Source organism: Cavia porcellus, unplaced genomic scaffold (assembly GCF_034190915.1).
Source record: "Cavia porcellus strain 051 isolate PalLab524CR breed Dunkin Hartley unplaced genomic scaffold, mCavPor4.1 scaffold_2, whole genome shotgun sequence".
In the NCBI taxonomy this organism is placed as follows: domain Eukaryota; kingdom Metazoa; phylum Chordata; class Mammalia; order Rodentia; family Caviidae; genus Cavia; species Cavia porcellus.
In genome coordinates this window covers 104,951,192-104,971,911 of record NW_026947485.1, presented here as the reverse complement: position 1 = coordinate 104,971,911, position 20,720 = coordinate 104,951,192, and the positions used below count along the sequence as shown (strand labels likewise).

The window sequence follows — 20,720 nt, the reverse complement described above, 5'->3', positions numbered from 1 at the left end:
TGAAAATGGAAAACTCTGTACCCCATCATTGAGCCCTCAGCACCCCACCACTCTCCCAGTCTAAACCACTGTCCCGGGCTTCCCCATCAGAGGTTGAAAGGACATGTTCAGTCGAGCAGAAGAAGCAGGCATATTTTACCAGTCAGAGCAGGAAGAAAAGGCTGTCCCTAGTAGACAGATGTCACTGCCTCACCTGCAGGCCACTGGACTCCAGGCTCCCTTCTTGCATCCACAGAACCACAGCCACACTGTGTATCCTCACCAGGCCCTGGTCCTTGTGTGCAAAGGCTCTGCACGGGGCCATCTCTGGCCATCTGCCGCCCTCAGGCCCAGCTGGCCTGCTGAAGAGCTTCCAGGATAGGTACACCGGGTGCCCCAGGCACCTGTGATTTCTGGTGCTGTGTGGCTACATCCATGTTCCCCGGCATCAGGCTTCTTCCCAGTTGCTCTGCAGCCTCATATCATGTCACCTTACTGTACTCCCCGCCCCTCCTCTGGTCTTGCTGTGCTCCTGGCCCATGGTTTGGGGGTGAGATTTTAGCCTTTAAATCTTGAGGTGAGGTGGGGTGGCCAGAAGTAGCCAAAGCTCGAATCTGTCCCCAGAACAAGGGTGGGTATGAGATTTGTCCATCAGTGAGTGCTAAGGAGTGAGTCTTGGCATCACTGTGCACTCAGGATGTCACAGAGGATCCTCCTGGGGCTGTCCCCAAGTGAACCCTGCCAGTTCCCCTGGACGGAGGTTGCCACTGAAGTCAGTCTTCATTTTGTCATAGGAGTTGAGCTCCTGTTGTTTCTGAAGCTCTTCCTCGGAGGAGGACATGACAGTTACTATGGTAACCAGGAGGCGGGCTTGCTCCTGCACTGGAGCGAGTGCTTACCCCTGCTTGGCAGGGAACATCACACATCCCCATGACTGGGATGGAGGCTGCCTTGTGAGAAGTGGGGGCCCAGAGGCCAGCAGCCAAAGCCAGGCCTCTTTCTGAGAAGCTCCAGCCAGCAAAGTTAGTTCTGATTCTGGTTCCTCCCAAGTGGACACAGGCGCCCACTCAAAGCTCTGCTTCTCCCTCATCCTGCACAGGATGGCTGCACAATGATCAAACCCCTTGGGGTCTTCAGAGATGAGACACAAAGTCCCATTTGGTCGCCAGCATCCACTGCTGTCCAGTACTGCTGAAGGGCAGCTGTACAACTCCATGGGCGGCTGGGAGAAAAGAGGAGCAAAGAACAGTAGTCAGAAGGACAAAGGGCGGCACAAGAGGGTGCCCACTGCTCCCTGGGGTGGGTCCTTTGGCACCCACTGAAAAACAGGGCCCAAAGAAGAAGACAAACAGTGACCCTGTGGCCCAAATGTCTTTTCATCTGGCCTGGGCAGAAGCAGGGACCGAGTCAGGTGTGTGGCCTTTGTCTGCAGGCACCTCCTACAGCCTCGGGGTAGGAGCAGCTTCTCTAGACCCAATCCCCAGTGAGGGACTTCTGGCCTCCTCTGGAGACCCCAGGGTGTAGACTTCCTGCTTCAGAGATGGCAGGCATCTGCCTGGCCAGTAAGGGCCTTGGGGTCTTCCCAGAAGCAAAGTAAGACCCTGCCCGAAAACTCCAGCCATGAAGTACTCACCTCACCGGAGTGCCAAGACCAGCTATGACCAGAGAATGAAAGCTAGGGAGAAAAATAAGAACAAAAATAAAAACTGAAAAAGAAAGGGGAGGAGGATGGAGAAACAGAAAGGAAGAGAAAGGAGAAAAAGAGTTTGTAGTGTTTCTGGCAAGAAATGACGTGGTTACAGACAGAGCAAGACAGAGCAGCCAGCTGGGAGGAGCAGGCACCATCAAGGACACGTGGAGGGAGGCTGTGTGAAGCCCAGGGTGCAGGGCGATGTGCCACCTCCCCTAGGGAAATGTCAGGGACTGGCCTTAACTGGAGCCAGGATGTGAGCACAGTTGGGGGCTCCAGGCCCAGCCCAGCCCCAACATAAAGGGTGATGATGACAGCCTGGTGGGAAGACACCCCAAGTAACCAACAAATCCAAGCATGCTTGTGATAGTATTTTAGTTCTGGCCACATCCTGCAGAGATTTTATAGTCTGAAGCTTTGCTTTCTTTTTTGATGGGTCAGGTGGGCCAGAGCCACATGGACACAGGAGAAGACCTGGTATGGCAGGATTGCTTAGCAAAAAAGAACCACTTCAGACAAATTTTAAAAACAAACCCCTGACTTAAAATTGTTCCACTGCTTAACACCAATACAAGCCCTCTAAGACTTTGGTCTCTTCAAGCTCAAGCTCTGAGAATTGTGGTCCTTCCGGGCATCCCTGTGCCTGCCAGATGCTTGCCCGTGTGACCTGGTGACCAGGGACTACTGACTCCCCGTTGCAAACCTTGTTGTGCAGGTTGCACTCTGAAAAGCTCTAGCTGTTCCTCACAGTGGTTTTGCACATATATGAGGTTTCTGGGCAGTGGTGGTAAAGTGTCTAGCAGATGGGCAGTTTAGGTCATTGCTGAGGAGGGGTGGGGAGGGCTGCAGTGGGGGGAGGAAGACCCAGTGGCCAGCTGAAAGGGAACTGCTGTCAGGAGGGGCCTGTCTCTCCTGGATAGCAGACATGTTTTCCTCAGCCCTGCTGAAGTGCTGCCCATAGGGCAGTCCTCCCCAAATCCAGCTTCCTGTTCTCTCTGGAAAGGACAAGAAGGGCAGGTGGGTCCCTCTGGTGCCTAGTGGGAACTGGTCACTTTGGTGAGATCTAACCCACAGGCAGGATCAATTGCTGAGGAAGCATCTATCTCTGGAAATTACTGAACCACCCCAAATCACATGCGGAGGAAGAACTGTTCCACAAGGGAGCCATCCCCATGGGAGTCAGAGCTCTCTGGGTGTGCCTCCACGATGGTCTGGGGAGCACAGTCCATCAACACAATTGTAAAGAGACCTGTGACCCCAGTCTCGCAGAGCCCAGTGTCCAGAACAAGAGCCCCGAGCATGTGGCCCGACTGCAGTGCACTTCAGCACATGGGGCTTGTGTACCTGCAGACAATCCCTCCAAGAGCTACGGGGAAGAGGTACTGTGCCATGGGTGGCAGATCTCAGGGTCCACAGCCCACCTTTCAGGTACTGGCTCTTCAGACCAATGCACTTAAGAGGCAGGTGCTTCAGTTTTGTCCGGGTACTCACAAAGGAGCACTAGGTCATGGATTGTGATGGTCGGGATCTAAAATGTCCTCCCAAAGACTCATGTATTCAAAAGTGAGGCTTTTGGAAGGCGATTAGGTCATGAAGGCTCTGACTTTCTCAGTGGATTAATACACGGATGGATTCATACGTTTATGGGAGGTGACAGAAATAAAGGTGAGTCCTGGTTGAAGAAAGTGGATCATGGGGCCTGAATTGGGGACCATATATGGTCGGTCTCCAGCTCTTGCTTCTCTGGCTCTTTCCTTCTTTCTGATTCCTGGCTGCTGTAGATTAGCAGCTTTTCTCTGCCATACCCCTCTGCCATAATGCTTCTGCCTCACCCGATGCCTAATCTAGGACTGAATGTTCTGAAATCATGGGCCAAAAGTAAGCCTTTCCTCTTATAAGCCGACTTACTCAGGTAATTTGTCACAGCCATAGAAAGGAGACACATTGGTCCAACACCACAACTCTGGAGGGAAAATTGAGGCCATTGGATGCATAGTTTTTCTGAGGCTTCAGGACTGGATCAGGGAAAGGGATCTTGGTGCCACCCTGACCGATGCCCTTTCTGCTCTCACTACCCACCCAGGCAGGGACCGCGTGTCCACACGTCACAGGTCAAGGTTATCTATTTCCCTGAGTCAAGTGCTGAATGGCTTTGGGAATTATCTTATGTTCTTTTATCTATAAGCTCCATGGATAAGACAAGTCCTGAAAACTACATTTATTTTACCTTTTCTTCTAGTTCTTTAATTTGTCTCTTCTGAGCTTCTATTCTTTCTTCTAACTCTTTAATTCTCTGAAATATTACAAGAAAGAAAACCTTCAGTCACCAGGGTATTTGGGAAACTAAGCCAACAAAAAGTCTTCCAAGATCATCTTTCATTTGGTGAACAAACAGCCATGGAATAGCTAGCATACTGTGGCCTGTGGCTAATAAGGCACACACAGCTGCCCCCAGGTCCTATCTTTGCTCCAAAGAGAGCAGAAGGCTTTCCCCATGGCTCTACCTCCTTTTGATTCCTGTAGATCAAAAATCATAATTCCCACAGGCAAAGAATCAGTCCACCACCCTTTCCCAAGTCACTGGAGCAGAGAAAACGGCAGCTAAAGGTCATAAACACTGTCCCTAAAGAAAACTTGCCTTCTGAGGGTAGGGCCCGGGGCTGTGGAAGAAGGTGGTGTTGACCACAACCCATCTGACGGGCTGAAGATGACCGTGCTTACCCTGACCCTTTTGGAGATCCCCCAGGCTGATAAGTAAAGGGACGGGCAGCACATGTCCTGATAGCTACTGAGTCTTATGTCAGATGATAGCCCACTGTCACAGTAAGCTGGTGTATAATGTGGTAGTTTATATTATCCAAACTCTTGCTTTTGTGGGCATTCTCAGCATGGTACACATCCATAGAAGCCAGTTCTAGGCCAACCCAGCATGATGGAGGGCTGGTGTGTGCATAAACACCAGAGCCATCCAGTCTGCCAGCATTCCTCACATCACATCTTGTTAAAACTGAACCAGCCCAGTGGCCCTGAGCCTACCAGCAGTGTGCCCAGACAATGCTCTTACTATCAAGGACCAGGGTCATGGAGAAGAACTGAAAGCCAGTGCTCCCAAACAGGGGACATATCACCAATGGGCTTCAGAAACAACCAGTAGGCAGGCAATCTGGCCAGAGGGTGGGGACATGAGTGTGGCCATGGGCATGGACACTGCAGACGTGGCCACTGAAAAGGCTGGCCATGGCAAGGTGTGGTCCTTGCTCTGGACACAGCCCTCCTGACCCGCACCAGTCCACGCACCTGCTGCGCCAGCTGCAGTAGCTCCATGCGCTCCCGCAGGATCTGAGCATCCCGCTCCCGCAGCTCACTCATGACTTGGCGCTTCCACTGCTCCACAGCCACCTTGAGCTTCTCACGCTCCTCTTCTGACAGCAGTTCTGCCATTTTGGCCCCAGCTTCTTGCTGCAGGGCATCGTACAGCATGGCTTCTAGCTCCAGGATGTGCTGGGGGATGAAGGGAGGTGCATTAGTTCTCTTCTCCTCCCGGCCCTCCCCAGGGCTGGACAGGCCTGCCTTTCAGGATAAGCAATGGAGGCCAGGTTGCCTTCCTTAGGGAGCCACAGTGTACACATGGGTCTCTGGTGGAAGGACCTAGGGCCTCAGATCTAGGGATTTCCCCCATCTAGCAGAAGACTCTAGAACACTGGTAGGAAACTTTTCAGAACATTCAGAGATTCAAACAGCCTGCTACATCAATCATATGAGCCATAGTTCTACCACAACTGCCCTAGGACAAGAGAAGCTGAGCTGTGAGATGCTTGTGAATACAGGGAACCCTCAAGTCGGGGCTGATGCCCTACTAAGAGGGCGGGAGAAGGACTGAGTTCTGAGGGGCCAGAAAAGCAGGAGGTCCTAGCTATCAGTCAAGGGCAGCATGGCCAGAAAATATGCCAGGGTCACAGCAAGACAGGAAAGGACAGCATCAGGGGCCGGTGTCACAGAGAACTAAAAGATGTGTTTCAACACTTCAGTTCAGGGTTGAGACCTCCATGAATGGATGGGAAATGATGACTTGCCATACCTCAGCCCAAATACAGCTTTTCATAAATCCCCAGGGTGTATCCCTTCAAGCTGGAGGTCTTTTAAACTTTTGGATATAGTCTTTGAGAAAACCATATTCTCATTAAGATTCTCATTTTGATGGGCCTTTTCTTCCCCATTAAAAATGTCACATTCAAAAATGGATCTTTTCTTCTGGCAAAGTAATTATGAAACTTCTTTATCTTAGTAGAAATTTAGGAAACTAAAAACCCCTCTTGGGTATCAGTTATGCTGCATTGTTAACAGCCATAAAATAAGCTGCCCCAGTGTGTTCATGACCCTATATCCATTGCCTCTTGTCAGAGTAAAAAAGCTTAAGATGCTTAAAACAAACCCTAGCTCATTCATTCTCTCTCTGTCTCTCTCTCTGTCTGTCTCTCTCTCTGTCTCTGTCTCTCTCTTTTTCTCTCTCTTAAATGGTACTAGAGGTTGAACCCATGGCATGCCAGGCAGGTGTTCTACCACTGAGCTGCCCCAGCCTCTAAGCTCTTGCCTTTTAAAAACAGTATGGGGAACACAGCCTCAAAGCTTCACATACACTTGCTAATGGAGACTTTGTCATGACTATCTCTATAGTCAGAACATTAAAAGGGCATGATCCATGGGTTACAAGGAAGGCTGCCTCTGCCTCCAGTGAAACTACACAGCCTTCTCTAGTTCTTTTATTGTAGAAACAAGGCCTGGACCAGCAGCACCCCCACAGAAGTCATAATCACAATGGATATGCAGTCTCCCTCCTGTATAAGAGCCAAGGTAACGGTACCGTGAGAAGAGTCATGCTTAAGCAGTGAGTTTTTAAAAGAAGAATGGCACTACAGAACAGGCAGCAGTATCACTACCATCATTACCACTGTCATCTCTGCCACCATCATCATCACAATTGTGACCACCATCACCATCACCATCACCTGTCATTATCATCACCATCACACTGACAGCTGGTTCCCAGGAACCAACAGTTTCAGCCCATCTTTCTGTGTTTTTAGGGCTGAACATAGACACGAGGGCTGGGGTCCTGCTTGCGTGATGGGGTGCTCAGGTGAATGCCTTGGTGGTAACTCTTCATACGCATCAGATCAAGGCCTGGGTACTTCTTGGTAGTGACTCTCTCAGATGTCAAGGGGGCGTCAAGGAGTTCAGTAGAAAACAACTGCATGTGACTGATGGTGACTGTTGTGACTGAGAATCCAGACTCCTGTAAGGGATGCCTGGCAGCTCCTGAAAGGGTAAGTCTAGCTCTGCTCTATGCTCAGCCTAGCAGTGCCCTATGCTCATGCTAGTCAAGGCACACAGAGCAGAACAAGGCCACACTCTCTGCCATGAGCAGGCAGGTATAGCAGAAATCCTAGGAAGATGGTCACTGGCCTCCCCAGTGGCTCAAAGCAGGAAGGAGACATCAGGCTACAACAAATTCTGAGAAGCATTTATGAGCACTGGATAGCATGGATTAGTTCTTCTTCTCAACCAGTCCTGCTCCATGTATGAAGGGATGAGTGAAGAGCCAACCAGGTTGCTCTGCAGAGCCAAGGCCTTGAGGGGTAGGTGCAGATTACCACAGGTTAGTAACACATGCTGCTTCAGGATATGGTGCTGTCCCTAAGTGCACAAAGCTTCTTGGACCCCAGGTGCATATGGCACTATTCTGTCCCTGTCATGGGGTCAAGCAGGGCATAGATGGACATGAAAACCCTCTCATGTCACATGACTTCATCCTGCCAACTTGAGGATTATAATGCATTGCTTGATTTCTGTGTACCTCTTGAAACAGAACAGTAGACATTCAAATGACCTCAGTGACATTCAGGTCACATTCAGGTGATCTCAATGAGGACTGAGTCAAAGTGACAGAAATAAGTATTGTTATGATTTGGATGTGGTTTGCGTGTCTCCCTGGATGGCTCATGCTGCAAGCTTGGTCCCAGAGTGGCAGTGTGGAGGTGGTGGCGTCTTTCAGAGGTGGGACAAATGGGAGGTCATGGGGGCACTGGTGTGCAGCCCTTGGAAGGGATATAAAAGGTATAATAGTTCTCGTGGGATGGGATGTTAGTTAATTCCTGGGAAAGTGAACTGAGATAAAAAGAGCAAGTCTGGGTCCTGAATCCCTTTGACTTTTGGTCTCACCAGATGATCTCTCTTTGTCTGTCTGTCTGTCTGTCTCTCTCTCTCTCTCTCTCTCTCTCTCTCTCTCTCTCTCTCTCTCTCCTATTTGCCTCTGGGCTCTCAGTGTAAGCCCCAAGGGGGGGTCATTACTCTTAGGTTTATCAGCAGGGGAAATGGTTTCCCAAGGGGTAACTTGATATGCAGTACAGGTAAAATTTGAACTCTTTCAAATGGTGAGTAACAAAGCAGAGCTCTTCATGGAATGATGTTACCTATTAACACTCAGTTATGTGCGGTTACAAAAATACCAAATCATAACAATTTGGTTTGCAAACAAAAGCATTCAGCAAAATTTTGGTTCTGTTTGAAAACTGGGCTGGGTAACAAACACAACCACAGTCATATTCCTCACACAAACAGAAACGCATCCGTCTCCACAGTTGTAAAACAAATTAAGTTTGTAAACTGAAGCATCATTGTAATTTGTAAGCACACTATTTTCCAGTGAATTTTATTTATCAACTCAGCTCACATATCCATGTGAGTTTTTATGTGTCTGCACCCTCAAAGTCTTTGATGACAGAGCAGTCCACCCTCAGAATTCACAGGAAAAGGGGTTTTGATAGAGAAGGGCAAACAGTGACCCTGCAATGAGCTCGGGCACCATCCATCAAGGCTCTGAGTCCTGGCTTATGAAGGTAGCTGAGACACATCTCTGAGGATGTGAGCACACTCTTAACCACATTTTTCTTACCTTGTGGGCTTGGTCGAGGGCCTGCTTCCTGTAGTCCAGCTCCTCATCCAGGTAGCCCTTCTGTTTACTGAACAGCTCCTGAAAAACAAAAAACAAAACAAAACAAAATACAAACAAAAAATGACCTGCACCTTGGCCTCTGACACCCTGCCTGGAGATGCTGAGCTGCAGGGACACCAGGGGGAGACACTACTAACCTTCTCACTCTCCAGGTCCACCATCTTCCGCTGCAGTGCTGACTCGGTCTCTTCAATCCGCTGGAGCCACTGGGCACAAACAGAATGAGTGGTGACAGTGACATAGACACCAATCCCCCCTCCTCCCCTGGTTCCATGGAGACAGCCTGAGAGGGGAGGGGAGCTTGGGCTGGGGTGGGGCCATGGGATCCATGTACCTCTCTGGTCCTGGCCCCATCTCTCTACCCTCCCAGTGTCTAGCAATTCTGCTCCCACACCTTCCCCAGGAGTGAAGAGACTTTAGCTTGGGATGCAGCAGGACCAGGCACATCTGTGGAGCTCTGCCAGGAGAGCTGGGGAGGGCCAGCTCATTTACTTGAATCCCTGTTTGCCAGGAATATCCCATCTCCCACTGCTGGAGCTCTGACAGTGGCCCACGTGGTAGATCTTGGAGTGGGCAAAAAGTGGGCTGTTGGGCTGGGCAGCTCAAAGAGGAGACCTGGCAGGTCAGTCAGGGAAGGGGAAGACAGTTTTACAGACACTATATAGCTTCCAGCCCTTGAGAAAGAATGAGACATTGGCAACGTTTGGCGGAACCTGCCTTTGCAGAGATGCTCAGTGCACACTAATCTCCCAAGGTGACAGGACTTCACACCCTGTGCTCCTTCCTCCCAGGAGAAACATCTTCCCTGGGGTGTGCAGGGCTGAATGGGGCTGAGCAGGGAAAGGGCCAGCCCTCTCCTCAGTATCCATGCAGTTGCTGTTACCTTCTCTGCCAAGGTCAAGACGGTTCTGGCTTGGATGACAACCACTTGCTCCTCATTGGTCAGATTCTGCATCCGGAAGTAGAAAACACATACAATTAGAAGCAGTGCCTTCCCAAAGAGAGGTTGAAGGATGGATGAATGGTGAGGCTGATGAGATGCGTGGAAGGGAGATGGGGTTGCAGCTAAAATATGCTTTTACTGAAACATCCTCCTGGAACCTCTGCTACCCTTAGTCTCCCCCCTGTTTGGGAGACACTCCACTTCATCGTGTCACTGCTGGAACCACAGAGGTGTAAGGGAAGAGCTGGGGCAAGTTCACCAGCAGGGAAACCTGACTGCATCTTGGGGACAGGGGCTTCCCAATTCTGCCCTTTTCCTGACCTCTTTAAAGTCAGTACTTTGCATCTGAAGCATCGAGGGAAGATCAAGTACCCATGACTATGAAATAGCTCCAATCCCTGGCATTTTATCTGTTTTTCTGTGTGTTTTATTCATACTTTGTCTTTCAGGGCATAGTCAGTCTGGTTTTTGGGCAAGAGGAGCATCCTCCAAGGTTGTGGGCTCTTCACACAATCGTAGCCCAGCCGTGTCTTGCATTATGGTCTGGCTGCCTGGCCCCTGTGCCTGGGACACCAGGAGTGGTGCAGATGAAGAGCAGCAACTGGAGCAGACCCTTGCTCAACCCCAGAATCTCCCCGATTCAGAACAGGCCTTAGAAAACCCTGTTTATACCTCTCTTCCTAGAGTGTGAGATATCTCTTGCTTTCCTCCACCTCCAAAGACAACACAAGGTCTCTCAAGTGGGGGCTGACAGCTGCAGGTCTGAGGCCAGCATGGTGTCATCGGCCAGGACTAGGGCTGGGCCTGGTGCTTTGGAAGCCTGCCAGGCTGCTGACAGCTCCCTCCTCACAGGACAGAGCTGGGAAGGTTACAGGTGTCCCCCACACTTCATCTGACGGCAGGAGAATGGAGGGGGAAGGCTGAGTAAGCGCCTTCAGGGTGACTAAGGGAATGGATGTGGATTAGGATAAAACCCACGCGTGGTCCACGCAGGCTGATGGACCCCAGCATCCCTCTGGGTGAGCAGCTTGGCCCTCAGATTCCCTGGGGCCCTTTGCTTCAGCGAAGCTCCATCTGCTCTGCCTTACAGCCCCTTCTTCCCTTCTCCAAGTGATCGGGCCCTGCAGCCCATTTGGGGCAGCACAAGTGGTACCACCTGCTAGAGAGGATGGGCCTCGATACTGCACCTGAGGCCCTGGTTCCTGAGGAAACAGGCAGGCAGGAGCTGCTCTGGGGTTCAGGTTTCCATGAAAGTGACCATACCGTTCACTAGAGCTGGCCTAAATGTGGCAGCCTTAGCACTAGCATGACCTGTAGGTGACAGTTGCCTATTTCATCACTGCCACTTTGTGCTCCAAGAGGGGACCTGCAGGCTCCGACTCCAAGGAGCGTAGTCCTGGATCACAAGGTAGATATGAAGTTTGCCTGACCAAGATTGCATGGTTAGAAATAAAGGGACGCCCTCTTGGCCCATCAGCAGGAACTACCAAGAGTCCCCACAGAGTCCTCTGAATATAAAACCTGGCCATAGGCCCCCCCACCCAGTCCCCAAGTTCTTCTATCTTTGTGCTACGGGAGAGTGACCTCAGAGGCTGTGTGACTGGGAGAGGAGAGGAGCCCTGAAACAGGACTGGCCAAGACTACCACCTTAACTCTGCTATGCATCAGATCTATGAGTGTAGCCTGATGCTTTCTGTGCTGTTAGCTTTTCCAGCTGTGAATCAGGGGGTTCCCAGTATGACTCCAAAGAGCTCATGATGGGGCCTGATTCCTATGATTGGACCCCAGGGCATCCTGCATGTACAGGCCTGCCCGCTGTAGGGTATGGTGGTGCTTCACTACCTGTGGCAGTGATAGACTACCAGGCCTGGGCCAGGGGCAGACACAGTCAGAACACCCTCCCTACAGGGCACTTCTTCCCATTATGCTCCCCACTGCTGTCCAGGAAATGGGCAGGCAATGAGGCAAAGGATTTCTGTCCTGGGAAAGTCCTGCACAGAGGTCAGAGAAAGTGAGTGTGGGAAGATGGATGGAGGATGGGTGGATGGATGGATGGATGAGAGGATAAAAAATGGATGCATGATAGATGGTGGGTGGATGGATAAATGAATGGATGGCAAATAGAGAAGGGAAGAAAGGAAGAGGGGAGGGAAGGGGGGAAGGTAGAGCAAATGGATGGATACATGGATGAATGGATGGTGGAATGACGGATGGAGGATGGGAGGAAGGGGTGCAGTTACTTTGCTCACTTAATAATTAACATTCTTTTGAGAAATGTGCTGCTTAAATTGGAACTCTGTCTCAAACAAGATTCGGGGATTATTTATAGTCTGCTTCTTCCCCCCAAATCAAGGAAACAAGACTCCCCAAGGGTCCTGGTTTCTAGAGCAACAACTCTCATCCCCTTTGGGATCACACGAGAGCAGAAAGAGATTCCAGGCACTGAGAACACGTACTGGAAGCACCATTAGCTGAAGACACAGCAAAGGCCTGGCAGCACCGGAACAATACGAGGGATTTCTCCAAATGCAGAGGTTCCAAACAAGCTGTGGGCCTGGCTGGCGATGGAGGTGGGTTTTTGGGCAGGGTGGCCTAGGTGGGACTGCAGTGAGACTGACAGGGGGCCTCTGGACCACAAAAGGCTGGGCTGAGGTGGCCGCATGAAGGGCATGCTAGCATGCACAAGTCAGGAGAGTAACCTACACTTACGGCGTTATCCCCCAGGATGTCCAGCTTCTTCATCAGCTCCGTAACCAGGATGTCCTAGGAGGCAAGAGAGGCACTGGTGAGCGGCAGCCAGGGGAGACTGGGCTGACAGAGGCAGGAGAGGGCTTTACCGTCACGCCTTCAGCCTCACAGTACACCTGCAGGGGGCTCTTCCCATCCACGAAGGGCGTGTGGTGGAAGTTGATGGCAGGCGACTTCCTCTCCCTCTCCTAAGACAGAGAGCAGAAGGGGGGGCATGGCAGAATGTCCTCACCTCTCCTCCCTCCACTCAGAGAACAGGGGTCACAACTACACAATGAGGAGTCAACACGGTTTTTCTGAAAACTAACCCCCTGCAGATGCCTTGATGGCAGAACCCTCACTGAGCTTGCCCAGGAAGACCACCTCTGTGTGTGTGTGTCCACTCCCGATGGATACGGGGATCCTGGCACCAGCAGGCTCTGGCTGCTTAGCCTTTGTGGGGATCACGCAGAGCCACTTGCTCATGCACTGGTTAAGGGGGGCTGTCGGAGGCTCAGGGGAGAGGCCAAATATGGGCAGTGACCCATGGGCCTGCCAGAGCAAATTGTCTACATGGACTGGCTACATTGTCCTCCTACCCCAGGGAGGTGGACAGGAGGACTCTGAGAAGCAGATCCATGTGGACTCTGGGACACTGAACCCAGATGGAGGATAGAGCTTATAGGGTGACTATGAGGGGTAATTCCTGCACAGCGCTGCACAGGTCACTGCCTCCAAGCCTCACAGACGGGCCACACTGCCTGGCCACTGTAACAGTGGAAGGTGAGCACAGCGATATGACCCCACCCACACCCAATCTGATCTTCTCTGAAGGATCCTTGCTCCCTCCTTCCCTTCTCTGCTGGTCACAGCAGAGAGCCTGCGGCCAGGGAAAGTAAGGCACAGCTGGAGGGTGCCTGATCATTACATGGCACCCTCCATTACTACTTACAGGCCTCTGTGAGTAAGAAATAAATGTCTGCTGCAACCACTGAGTTCTGGGCACGGTCCCTGCCATTCATCATCACCAATGCCTCAGTGACAAGCTGCAAACATTGCCATGACTGTTGAGGCCTCACAGATCTAGGTACAGACACTGGTATTTGGGGGTGATTGCTTTGTTTTTCTTTTGCCTTGGTGATACTGAGTTCCACGCCCATGCCCTGAGCACTTTGCCTCCCTGGCTCCATCCCTCCTAGGAGATGCAATTTAAAGCACCTGCCCCTTTCCTCTCCAGCCTGGCTTTGGGTTGCTTTTCAAAGGCCCATAAGGGTTCAGAGGTCCAGGGAAGGCAGCCTGTCTCAGGGCCCTGCAGCTGTGAGCCAGCTTAGGGCGAGCCTGCCGCCCCACAGCCTCTACCTCGAGCTCCAGGATCCTGAACTCCAACAGTTCATTCTGGTCCTTTGCATCCTGAACATCATGCTTCAATCGGGCCTCCTCCACTTCCATTTGTTTTATCTGAAAATTAGAAGATGATCAAGCTGAAGGGAACCTAGTTCTTTTTCCCCAGAGGACGTGGAAGGCCAGCTCTTGACCTTTCTGCACAGCTGCCATCTTCATGGGAACAGCTGACTGGCCTGGAACATAGCCCTGAATCTGTCTCACACTGCATGTATCTCTGAGAGTTTGGTCCAGCTTAGGTTTGGGTCTGACCCGGTGAGACTGGACGAACCTTCATGCTTTAGCAAAATGGAGTAGGAGGCGCTGGGTAGGCAGGGACAGGTGAAGAGAGCAGGAAAGCCTTGAAGCCCAAGAAGAAGTTGTGAGAGAGATGTGAGGAATGGAGGGGCTGTCAAGGCCTCCCTGTATGGCTCCTGGAATCAGCCTAGCCCTGAGCACACCAGGACACAGCTGACTGATGGGAGGACCAGGATGAGGCTGCCTGGCCATGCTCTAGAACTGATGTGGCTGGTTAAGGGACTCTGTATACAGAGCTGCTGATGAATGAAGCTGATGGCGGCTCATGCCTTCAGAAAAGTAAAAGCAACACAGCCTGTGGCACACATCTTCAGCGGCCTGACGAGGGCAGGCTGTCCACTGTGGGCTGTGTCCTTGCTCCCAAGAACCAAACCTGAGGGGCCGAAGGGCATGCTATGATGTGCAGAGGGTGGGGAGGATAGGAGGAGGGACACTGGCTTCCTGTGAGTGAGCTGATTCAGGCGAGTGCTGGATAGTTCCTTGGTGCCAACTGCCCAGCTGTGAAGTACCCGCAGGGCCAGCAATAGGACCCTGAGCACAAGGTAGCCAGAGAAGAGTACAGATTTTAAGCATGCATGTGAGTGAGCATGCACACTGTTTGTTTGTGCATGGGTTAAAGTGGGAACATGAACGTTTAAATGTGCGTGTGTTTAAGTGTGAGTGTGCTTAACTGCACACGAGCATCTCTACAGCATTTAAGGAACATATATTCAAGTGTGTGTGTGTGTGCGTGTGCATGTGTATATGTAAATATTTGGGTGTGCAGTGATATATTTGAGTGTATACTGATAATGGAGTCCCCTGTATGAGCTTTAATGTTCCCACCTGCCATTCTGTGTCTGCACCCACAGTGACCATTGCTTCTTACCTCATTGCACGCCCCACTTAGATGGTCCTAAGCTGCCCAGATGACGTCTAAGACATCACTCACAGTTTAAGACTGTGAACCTCTTCTTTAACCAGCTCATGGGATGGGCTGAACTAAGGAGATGGCATGATATTGAAGACAAATGTCCTTAGACTGTAAGTCAAGCTTGTCCTGGTTGTGCAAGCCTTGGAGATGGTGTGGTGATACCAGGAAGAAGCTAAGGTTGTACACCATATTTCCTGACTTGTTTTAATCAAGTAAGATATTCTAATCAGTGAATCCCAGCCTGGGAGTGGGAAAAAGTGATAGCATTCTCGGGTCTAGAGGCCATGAGAGCCCATAAGTGGCCCCTGCCATGTGTTTGCCTAGTCGAATTAGAAACATAAACAATCGTCCAGAAATAAAAACCTAGATTCACTTGTGGTCTCTCAAAGGGGCTGTCGCCTGAGGATCATTCAGCCTTTGTGATGAACATTCCCTACCCCAACATGACTTCCAACAGGGTAGTCAGGAGTTTCAAACGGGCAGCTCTTTCCAAAGATTCTCTGACCATCTACGGAGCCACAAATAAAGGCATACTGTAGATACAGGGCTCTGCTGGACTTGGAGGAAAGGCCCTGTTCCTTCCCCTTAGTAGACAAAGGAGTAACTAGGTTCAGGGTCCCAAAGATGAGGCACAGAAGAGCTAAGGACCTCTGCCAAGCCTGTGGCCACTCCAGAGGACCACCCCGTGCCCCATAAGTGCAGGGGAATCTTGCAACGGCCTTGGGCTTGGGTGTACCTTTTCTACAAGCTCTTGATTTCTTCGATACAATGCTTGCTTCTCTTCAATCCACTTCATATCCTTGAAAATATAATTGAAATAAGGATATAAATACACAGCAAGAGAAGAGTATAAGGCCATTTTCACATCACGGTTGGCCAGAACAAAGCCTACACCAGCTTCTGCTATAGCCCATAGTGATGGTCTGTGGTACACAGAGAGTGGAAACTAGTGGGTCTACCTGTCTTCCCTGAGAGTCCTGTAGAGAGCAGACGGAGGCAGCCCTGCTTTGGGAGGATGTTCCAAGGGTGTCATGTGCCACCACACAGACTGCCCTCAGGCCCAGTCCCCAGGCCAGGTGCCCAGAGGCACATGGTACAGCATGGACAAGGCATGGCCACCTGATCCTGACACAGGGCCAGTGAGGACTCAGGTTGTGAAGGAGACCGAGGGCACATGGGAGACAATGGAGCATGTAAGCTGTAGTCCTGTCCACTCACACTCAGGACACACAGGTGGATGGCAAGGAGACATAGAGGCCTCTTGATCCTGTCTGGAGGTCCCACTTGGCAGGAAATTCAGTGCACCTGGCTTACACTTGTTTTACCCAGACACCCTTCCTATCTTCCCTGACACCAGTGGCATTTTAAACTTTAAAGCAGAGTTGGGAGGAGAGCAGGATGCCTCTGACAGTGGCTTCATTGCACAATTCTTGCCCACAGAGTGAGCTGCAAGGTGTGGTCAAGTCTGGAGGACTCACCCTGCCAAGGGACGAAGTATCGTATCCTCCTCCCCTTTTCAGTTCCAACCTCCCTGGCCACTTTTCTTCTTTCAACACAAACAATAGGATGGCAGGATCTGGGACATGACCCTAAACATTAGATGGAGTCTTAGGAATGTCCTTATGACATGTGAGCTGGGGCCACCCCTTGGCAAACAAGGGCAATGAATGGTACTATTCAAGTGTCATTGGCAAAAGCCCACATTCCCTGGTGGTGGTGGGAAGTGTCAGATAAACAGAAAGGTGCCACAGTGCTGAATTTTGGGATATGGGGAGGTGGCCTGGCCACTGTTCTCAGTGTCCTTTTGGTTCATCTATCAGTTAACATATGAAGGATACTGTGGGCCAGGCACTGCGCAGGACATAACCCAGGGAAGCATGCCCGGCTCTCAGAACAAGCTTTCCCCAGCCCACATAAACATCCTCCAGCTTTGTCTCAGGCCCAGTAAGTCAGAGAGTGATGTTCAGGCACTGAGGCCACTGAGAACAGATGTCCCCCATGGGACCTGAAGAACCTAGAGGTGGCTGCTGTACAGTAGTGTGGAGAGGAACACCCTCCTGTCTGGTGACAAGCTACTGCCCAAGCATGCAGGCTTGGAGTCAGCACATTCCCAGCTCCTGTCCCTCTTGGGAGGATGAGCTCCATGGTTTACAAGTGGGCCTCTGGGTTGGGAAGTTCCTCCTGGGCACCACCTGGGCATTCAGCCAGGTCAACTTTGCTCTACCTTACTCTACCAGGAGCCCCAGATCAGGAAGTCTGCGGCTCCTGCCAGTGCAGCTTAGGGCTTTTTTTTCTGGGGTCTGCAGCAGGAGCGATGGGACCTGAAATCCTGACCCTGACTCAGAGGACTAATGAGATATGCCATGGTCAAGCCCAGCAGAGGCCCTGTCCCATTGTTGGCAGATTTCTACCTTATTTGCAGCTTGCCATGGAATTCCTTCCAGTACTTAGAACTTTCAGTGTAGGGAGATACCCTGCAAAACATGCTAAAGCTACTAATTTTCAGCATGTGTTGAATAATTCCTACCTAGGTCCTCCCACCCTCCTAAATGAGAGGCATGGCCGTCCCCAAGGGTCAGATTCCTCCTAAGACCCCCTAACATGGGCAGAGGATGCCAGCACCCATGAGCGCCATGGGGAGGAGCTCACCTGCCCCTGTTCCGCCAGTGCCTTCTCCAGATCCTGCACCCGTGTCTGTGCCCTCTGCACCTCTGCTTGCAGCTGCTCACGGGTCTGTAGGACAGGAGCAAAGACACATTAAATTTTCCCTAACAGCCAGGACAGACAGACATGCTCACAGGGAGGCAGGCTTCAGAGGATACTGCCTCAGACCTACTCCTGAGAGTAACTGTCCTCTCCTTTAAAGACACAGTTTCCAAGAAAGACAGAAGCTGTGTAAGTGAGTGACTTCACCTAGGGCATGGCAGAAAATATCTGTGGACTAGTTCTGAGAGCTTCTTAGGTAAAACCCTTGTCTGTAGGGTGAAACAAGTGGCAAGGACTCCTGGGTCTGTGCACTGAGTCTGCTGATGCTGGGCACACTGGCGGGAAGGGCTTTCTGAGATAATCTGTGGAGCTTGGCATCATGCTGTTGCTGGCCTGGGGTTCACTGCTTTTCTGCACCTAGCATCCCTAACCCTACATCCCCAGCTCCTGTCCCTCATGAGAGGATGAGCTCCACGGTTTACAAGTGAGCCTCTGGGTTGGGAAGTTCCTCCTGGGCACCACTTGGGCTTTTAGCCACGTCAAGCTGCCCTTTCTTGATTTAATGAACTCTCTCTAGGTCCAAACCAGGAACACTTTATCCTATACACTACCCTTGTTCTCGCTGGGTGCAGTGTCTGGGGCAAACAAGTATTAGACTTCAGGGTACTGGGGCTGAGGTTCATCGCCCCAGCAGGGCAGAGCCAAATGTGTGACTCACAATCTTAGGGCAATTTTGCCCTAGGACAGAGCTCTGGTCCCCAGAGCTCTGGTCCCCACCCTCAGGATGACTGAGACAGAGACTATGTCTGACATTTTCCTTTATCCTAATATCATGCAAAATTTAAATTAAAAAATTAAAGAGGGAACATTCAAATTCCCTTTTTACACGGAGAAGTATTTTTTGTTTCCTGATTTTCAAGCTGGGGGAGGGGAAGTCACCTACAGACAGGCAAGCCTTTACCCACCCAGAGCATTGAGAGGGCACAACAGGGAAGGCCTTTGCTTCAAGACTTCATAACAGGTGACCTTAATGAAATTTCCAGAAAGCAGGAGGGGGACATCTTGCCACATAAGCAGGATAGTCAGGAGGCTCCCTGAGAGCAGGTAGGAGGATGCATCTGGAGTAGAGGGTACTATTACTGTTCCCTCATCCTGAGAGATTTGTCCTCTACCCAGACCACAGCCCTAAGTTGAAGAATCATCAGGTGATGATGTCTCTTCTCCTGCAGAGTGGTTAGGGAAAGCAGAACTGACTGCCACACCAGACGCCACCGGTGCCTGCTCACGAGAGCTCCTCACCTCTCCAGGAAGAGGTCTGTCTCCCTGCATGGTGCACAGTCACAGCACCTTCTCCTGATAAGCACTGCCTAGGGTTGGAGCAGCAAGGGAACTCCTTCCCTCTTCCCACACGTGGCCTGGTGCTGACTCTGCCCCTGGAAGCCAGCAGAGTGCTCCAGCAGAGGGCGCCTGCCAGCCCAATCTTCCTAGATGCCAGCAACTTGCTCTGGGCACATTCAGGGAGAGGGCTATGCCACTCAAGACAGGCCCTGAGCTCAAGATTTGTTACCTAAATGAATAATCTCAGCAAGTTTAAAAAAATAAACAAAAACTAAACTCAAATGCTGCCTCTAGTTTATCTCTTGTGTGTCCTTGTTATGGGAGCTTCCTACAGGCACTCCAGCAGGTATGGGCAAAAGATGACTTTGTCTTAGGGTTTTACAGGCTCCAAGTGCACTGGCCACAGCTCCTGGCAGAGACAAATGTGGCTCTTCAAGAACCCTCACCCTCATCAGCCTAGGGATGTTCCATCTGGGGGTTCCACAAACACTGATTTTTAATGGCCTCACTGAGGATTGTCCAGAAATGGCAGTAATCATGAGGGAAGGGGCTTGGCCTGAAAGTTTGGGCACATGTAGAGTCTGCCCGGGCCACAGGGATAAGCAGGAAGGAGCTGAGCGGGAGCTGGAGCATCGTGGAATAGAAGTCATTTAGACCTTAACTTCTCGCTCTGCATCCAGTGTTCCTCCAACCTGCTCCTGCAGCAGGGCATAGGCTCGCTGCAGCGCCTGGTACTCCATGGTCAGCTGGCGGAACCGCAGCTCTGTCTCCTCTTTGGCCATGCCCTGGATAGGCACGCAGCACCACATGCACACAGAAAGAGAGGCAGCATTAGCACGGGCTCCACACCACAGCACTGTCCTGGACAGCCAGAGCTCCCGTTCTTCCCAGAGAGGTACGATGGAGTTTTTCTGGCAGCACAAAGTGGGAAGGCCCTCGGCAACACGTGGGGAGCATGCTTTAGAGAAGGTTCCTCTGGAGGTGACCTCCGAGCCTGAGCTGGCCATGCAAAGGCAAAGGTGAAACTTGTGGGTCAAAGGTGAAACTTGTGGGTTGGCGACAAGTAGCCAGAGGCTCAGCTAGGGCTCAGACTTGTCAATCTGTCTACTCTGTCCTAGTTGGACCACTGTTACTGACCAGGATCCCACATGGCTCTGTCCTGAAGAAATGTGTCATGGAGGATATGCTGGGGTATATGAAAGGAGTACATAGCCAAACAGCACATTTCTTCCAGGTCTGTCTGCCCCAGGCCTGTCCATCCCAGGCCTGTCCATCCCAGGCTTGCTCCTGCAGTTATATGCAGGATTGTCCTTCTAGCTCCAATGACATCTGTGATCCCAGGGAGAGGCAGGTGCAAGCAGGCCTGTCGTTGCCTTGAAAGAGTCCCTAGGACCCTAGAGTTGGGAGAGTGGGCCATGTTCAGGAGTGACCAAGCTCAGAAATCCTGCCCTGGTTCTACCTCCCCATACCATTGCCTCCTCTCTGAGGCTTGCTGGGTTATCTGATTTCTAAGCAGGTCCATGGTCTTTGACCATGGACTGGCCAGGACAGGCTCCATTCATGTCCTTGCCACTAGACCTGATCAAGACTGTGGACACCACTCTCTGACTACAGCCATATGAGTTGGGCCAGTAGGTTAGTCCTTGGGTGTGGTGGAGGGGTTGAGTCAGCTGGTGGATTTGAGGATGGCCATCATTCCAGCAGTGGGGAACAT

General features: G+C 51.3%; 1 protein-coding gene across 38 annotated transcripts in view; it reads right to left on the bottom strand.

Annotated features, from left to right (window-relative positions):
* The window catches only part of Jakmip3 (Janus kinase and microtubule interacting protein 3), a 158,259-nt gene that overhangs the window by 16,852 nt on the left and 120,687 nt on the right, over positions 1–20,720 (bottom strand). For 15 of the 38 annotated variants that reach the window (XM_063244962.1, XM_063244963.1, XM_063244961.1 and 12 more), the window contains 14 exons: positions 19,663–19,791; positions 17,612–17,695; positions 16,441–16,551; positions 15,699–15,761; positions 13,711–13,809; positions 12,462–12,560; positions 12,328–12,387; positions 9,565–9,630; positions 8,819–8,887; positions 8,622–8,699; positions 4,967–5,170; positions 3,897–3,962; positions 1,613–1,654; positions 194–1,201 (listed from right to left, as the gene is read on the bottom strand). In XM_063244962.1, the coding sequence (XP_063101032.1) occupies positions 875–1,201; positions 1,613–1,654; positions 3,897–3,962; positions 4,967–5,170; positions 8,622–8,699; positions 8,819–8,887; positions 9,565–9,630; positions 12,328–12,387; positions 12,462–12,560; positions 13,711–13,809; positions 15,699–15,761; positions 16,441–16,551; positions 17,612–17,695; positions 19,663–19,791 (1,497 nt within the window). In that variant the 3' untranslated portion in view covers positions 194–874. Of the gene's footprint in view, positions 1–193; positions 1,686–3,896; positions 3,963–4,966; positions 5,171–8,621; positions 8,700–8,818; positions 8,888–9,564; positions 9,631–12,327; positions 12,388–12,461; positions 12,561–13,710; positions 13,810–15,698; positions 15,762–16,440; positions 16,552–17,611; positions 17,696–19,662; positions 19,792–20,720 lie in introns of those variants that run through there. The other 23 variants (XM_063244972.1, XM_063244973.1, XM_063244975.1 and 20 more) reach the window with 9 other exon arrangements.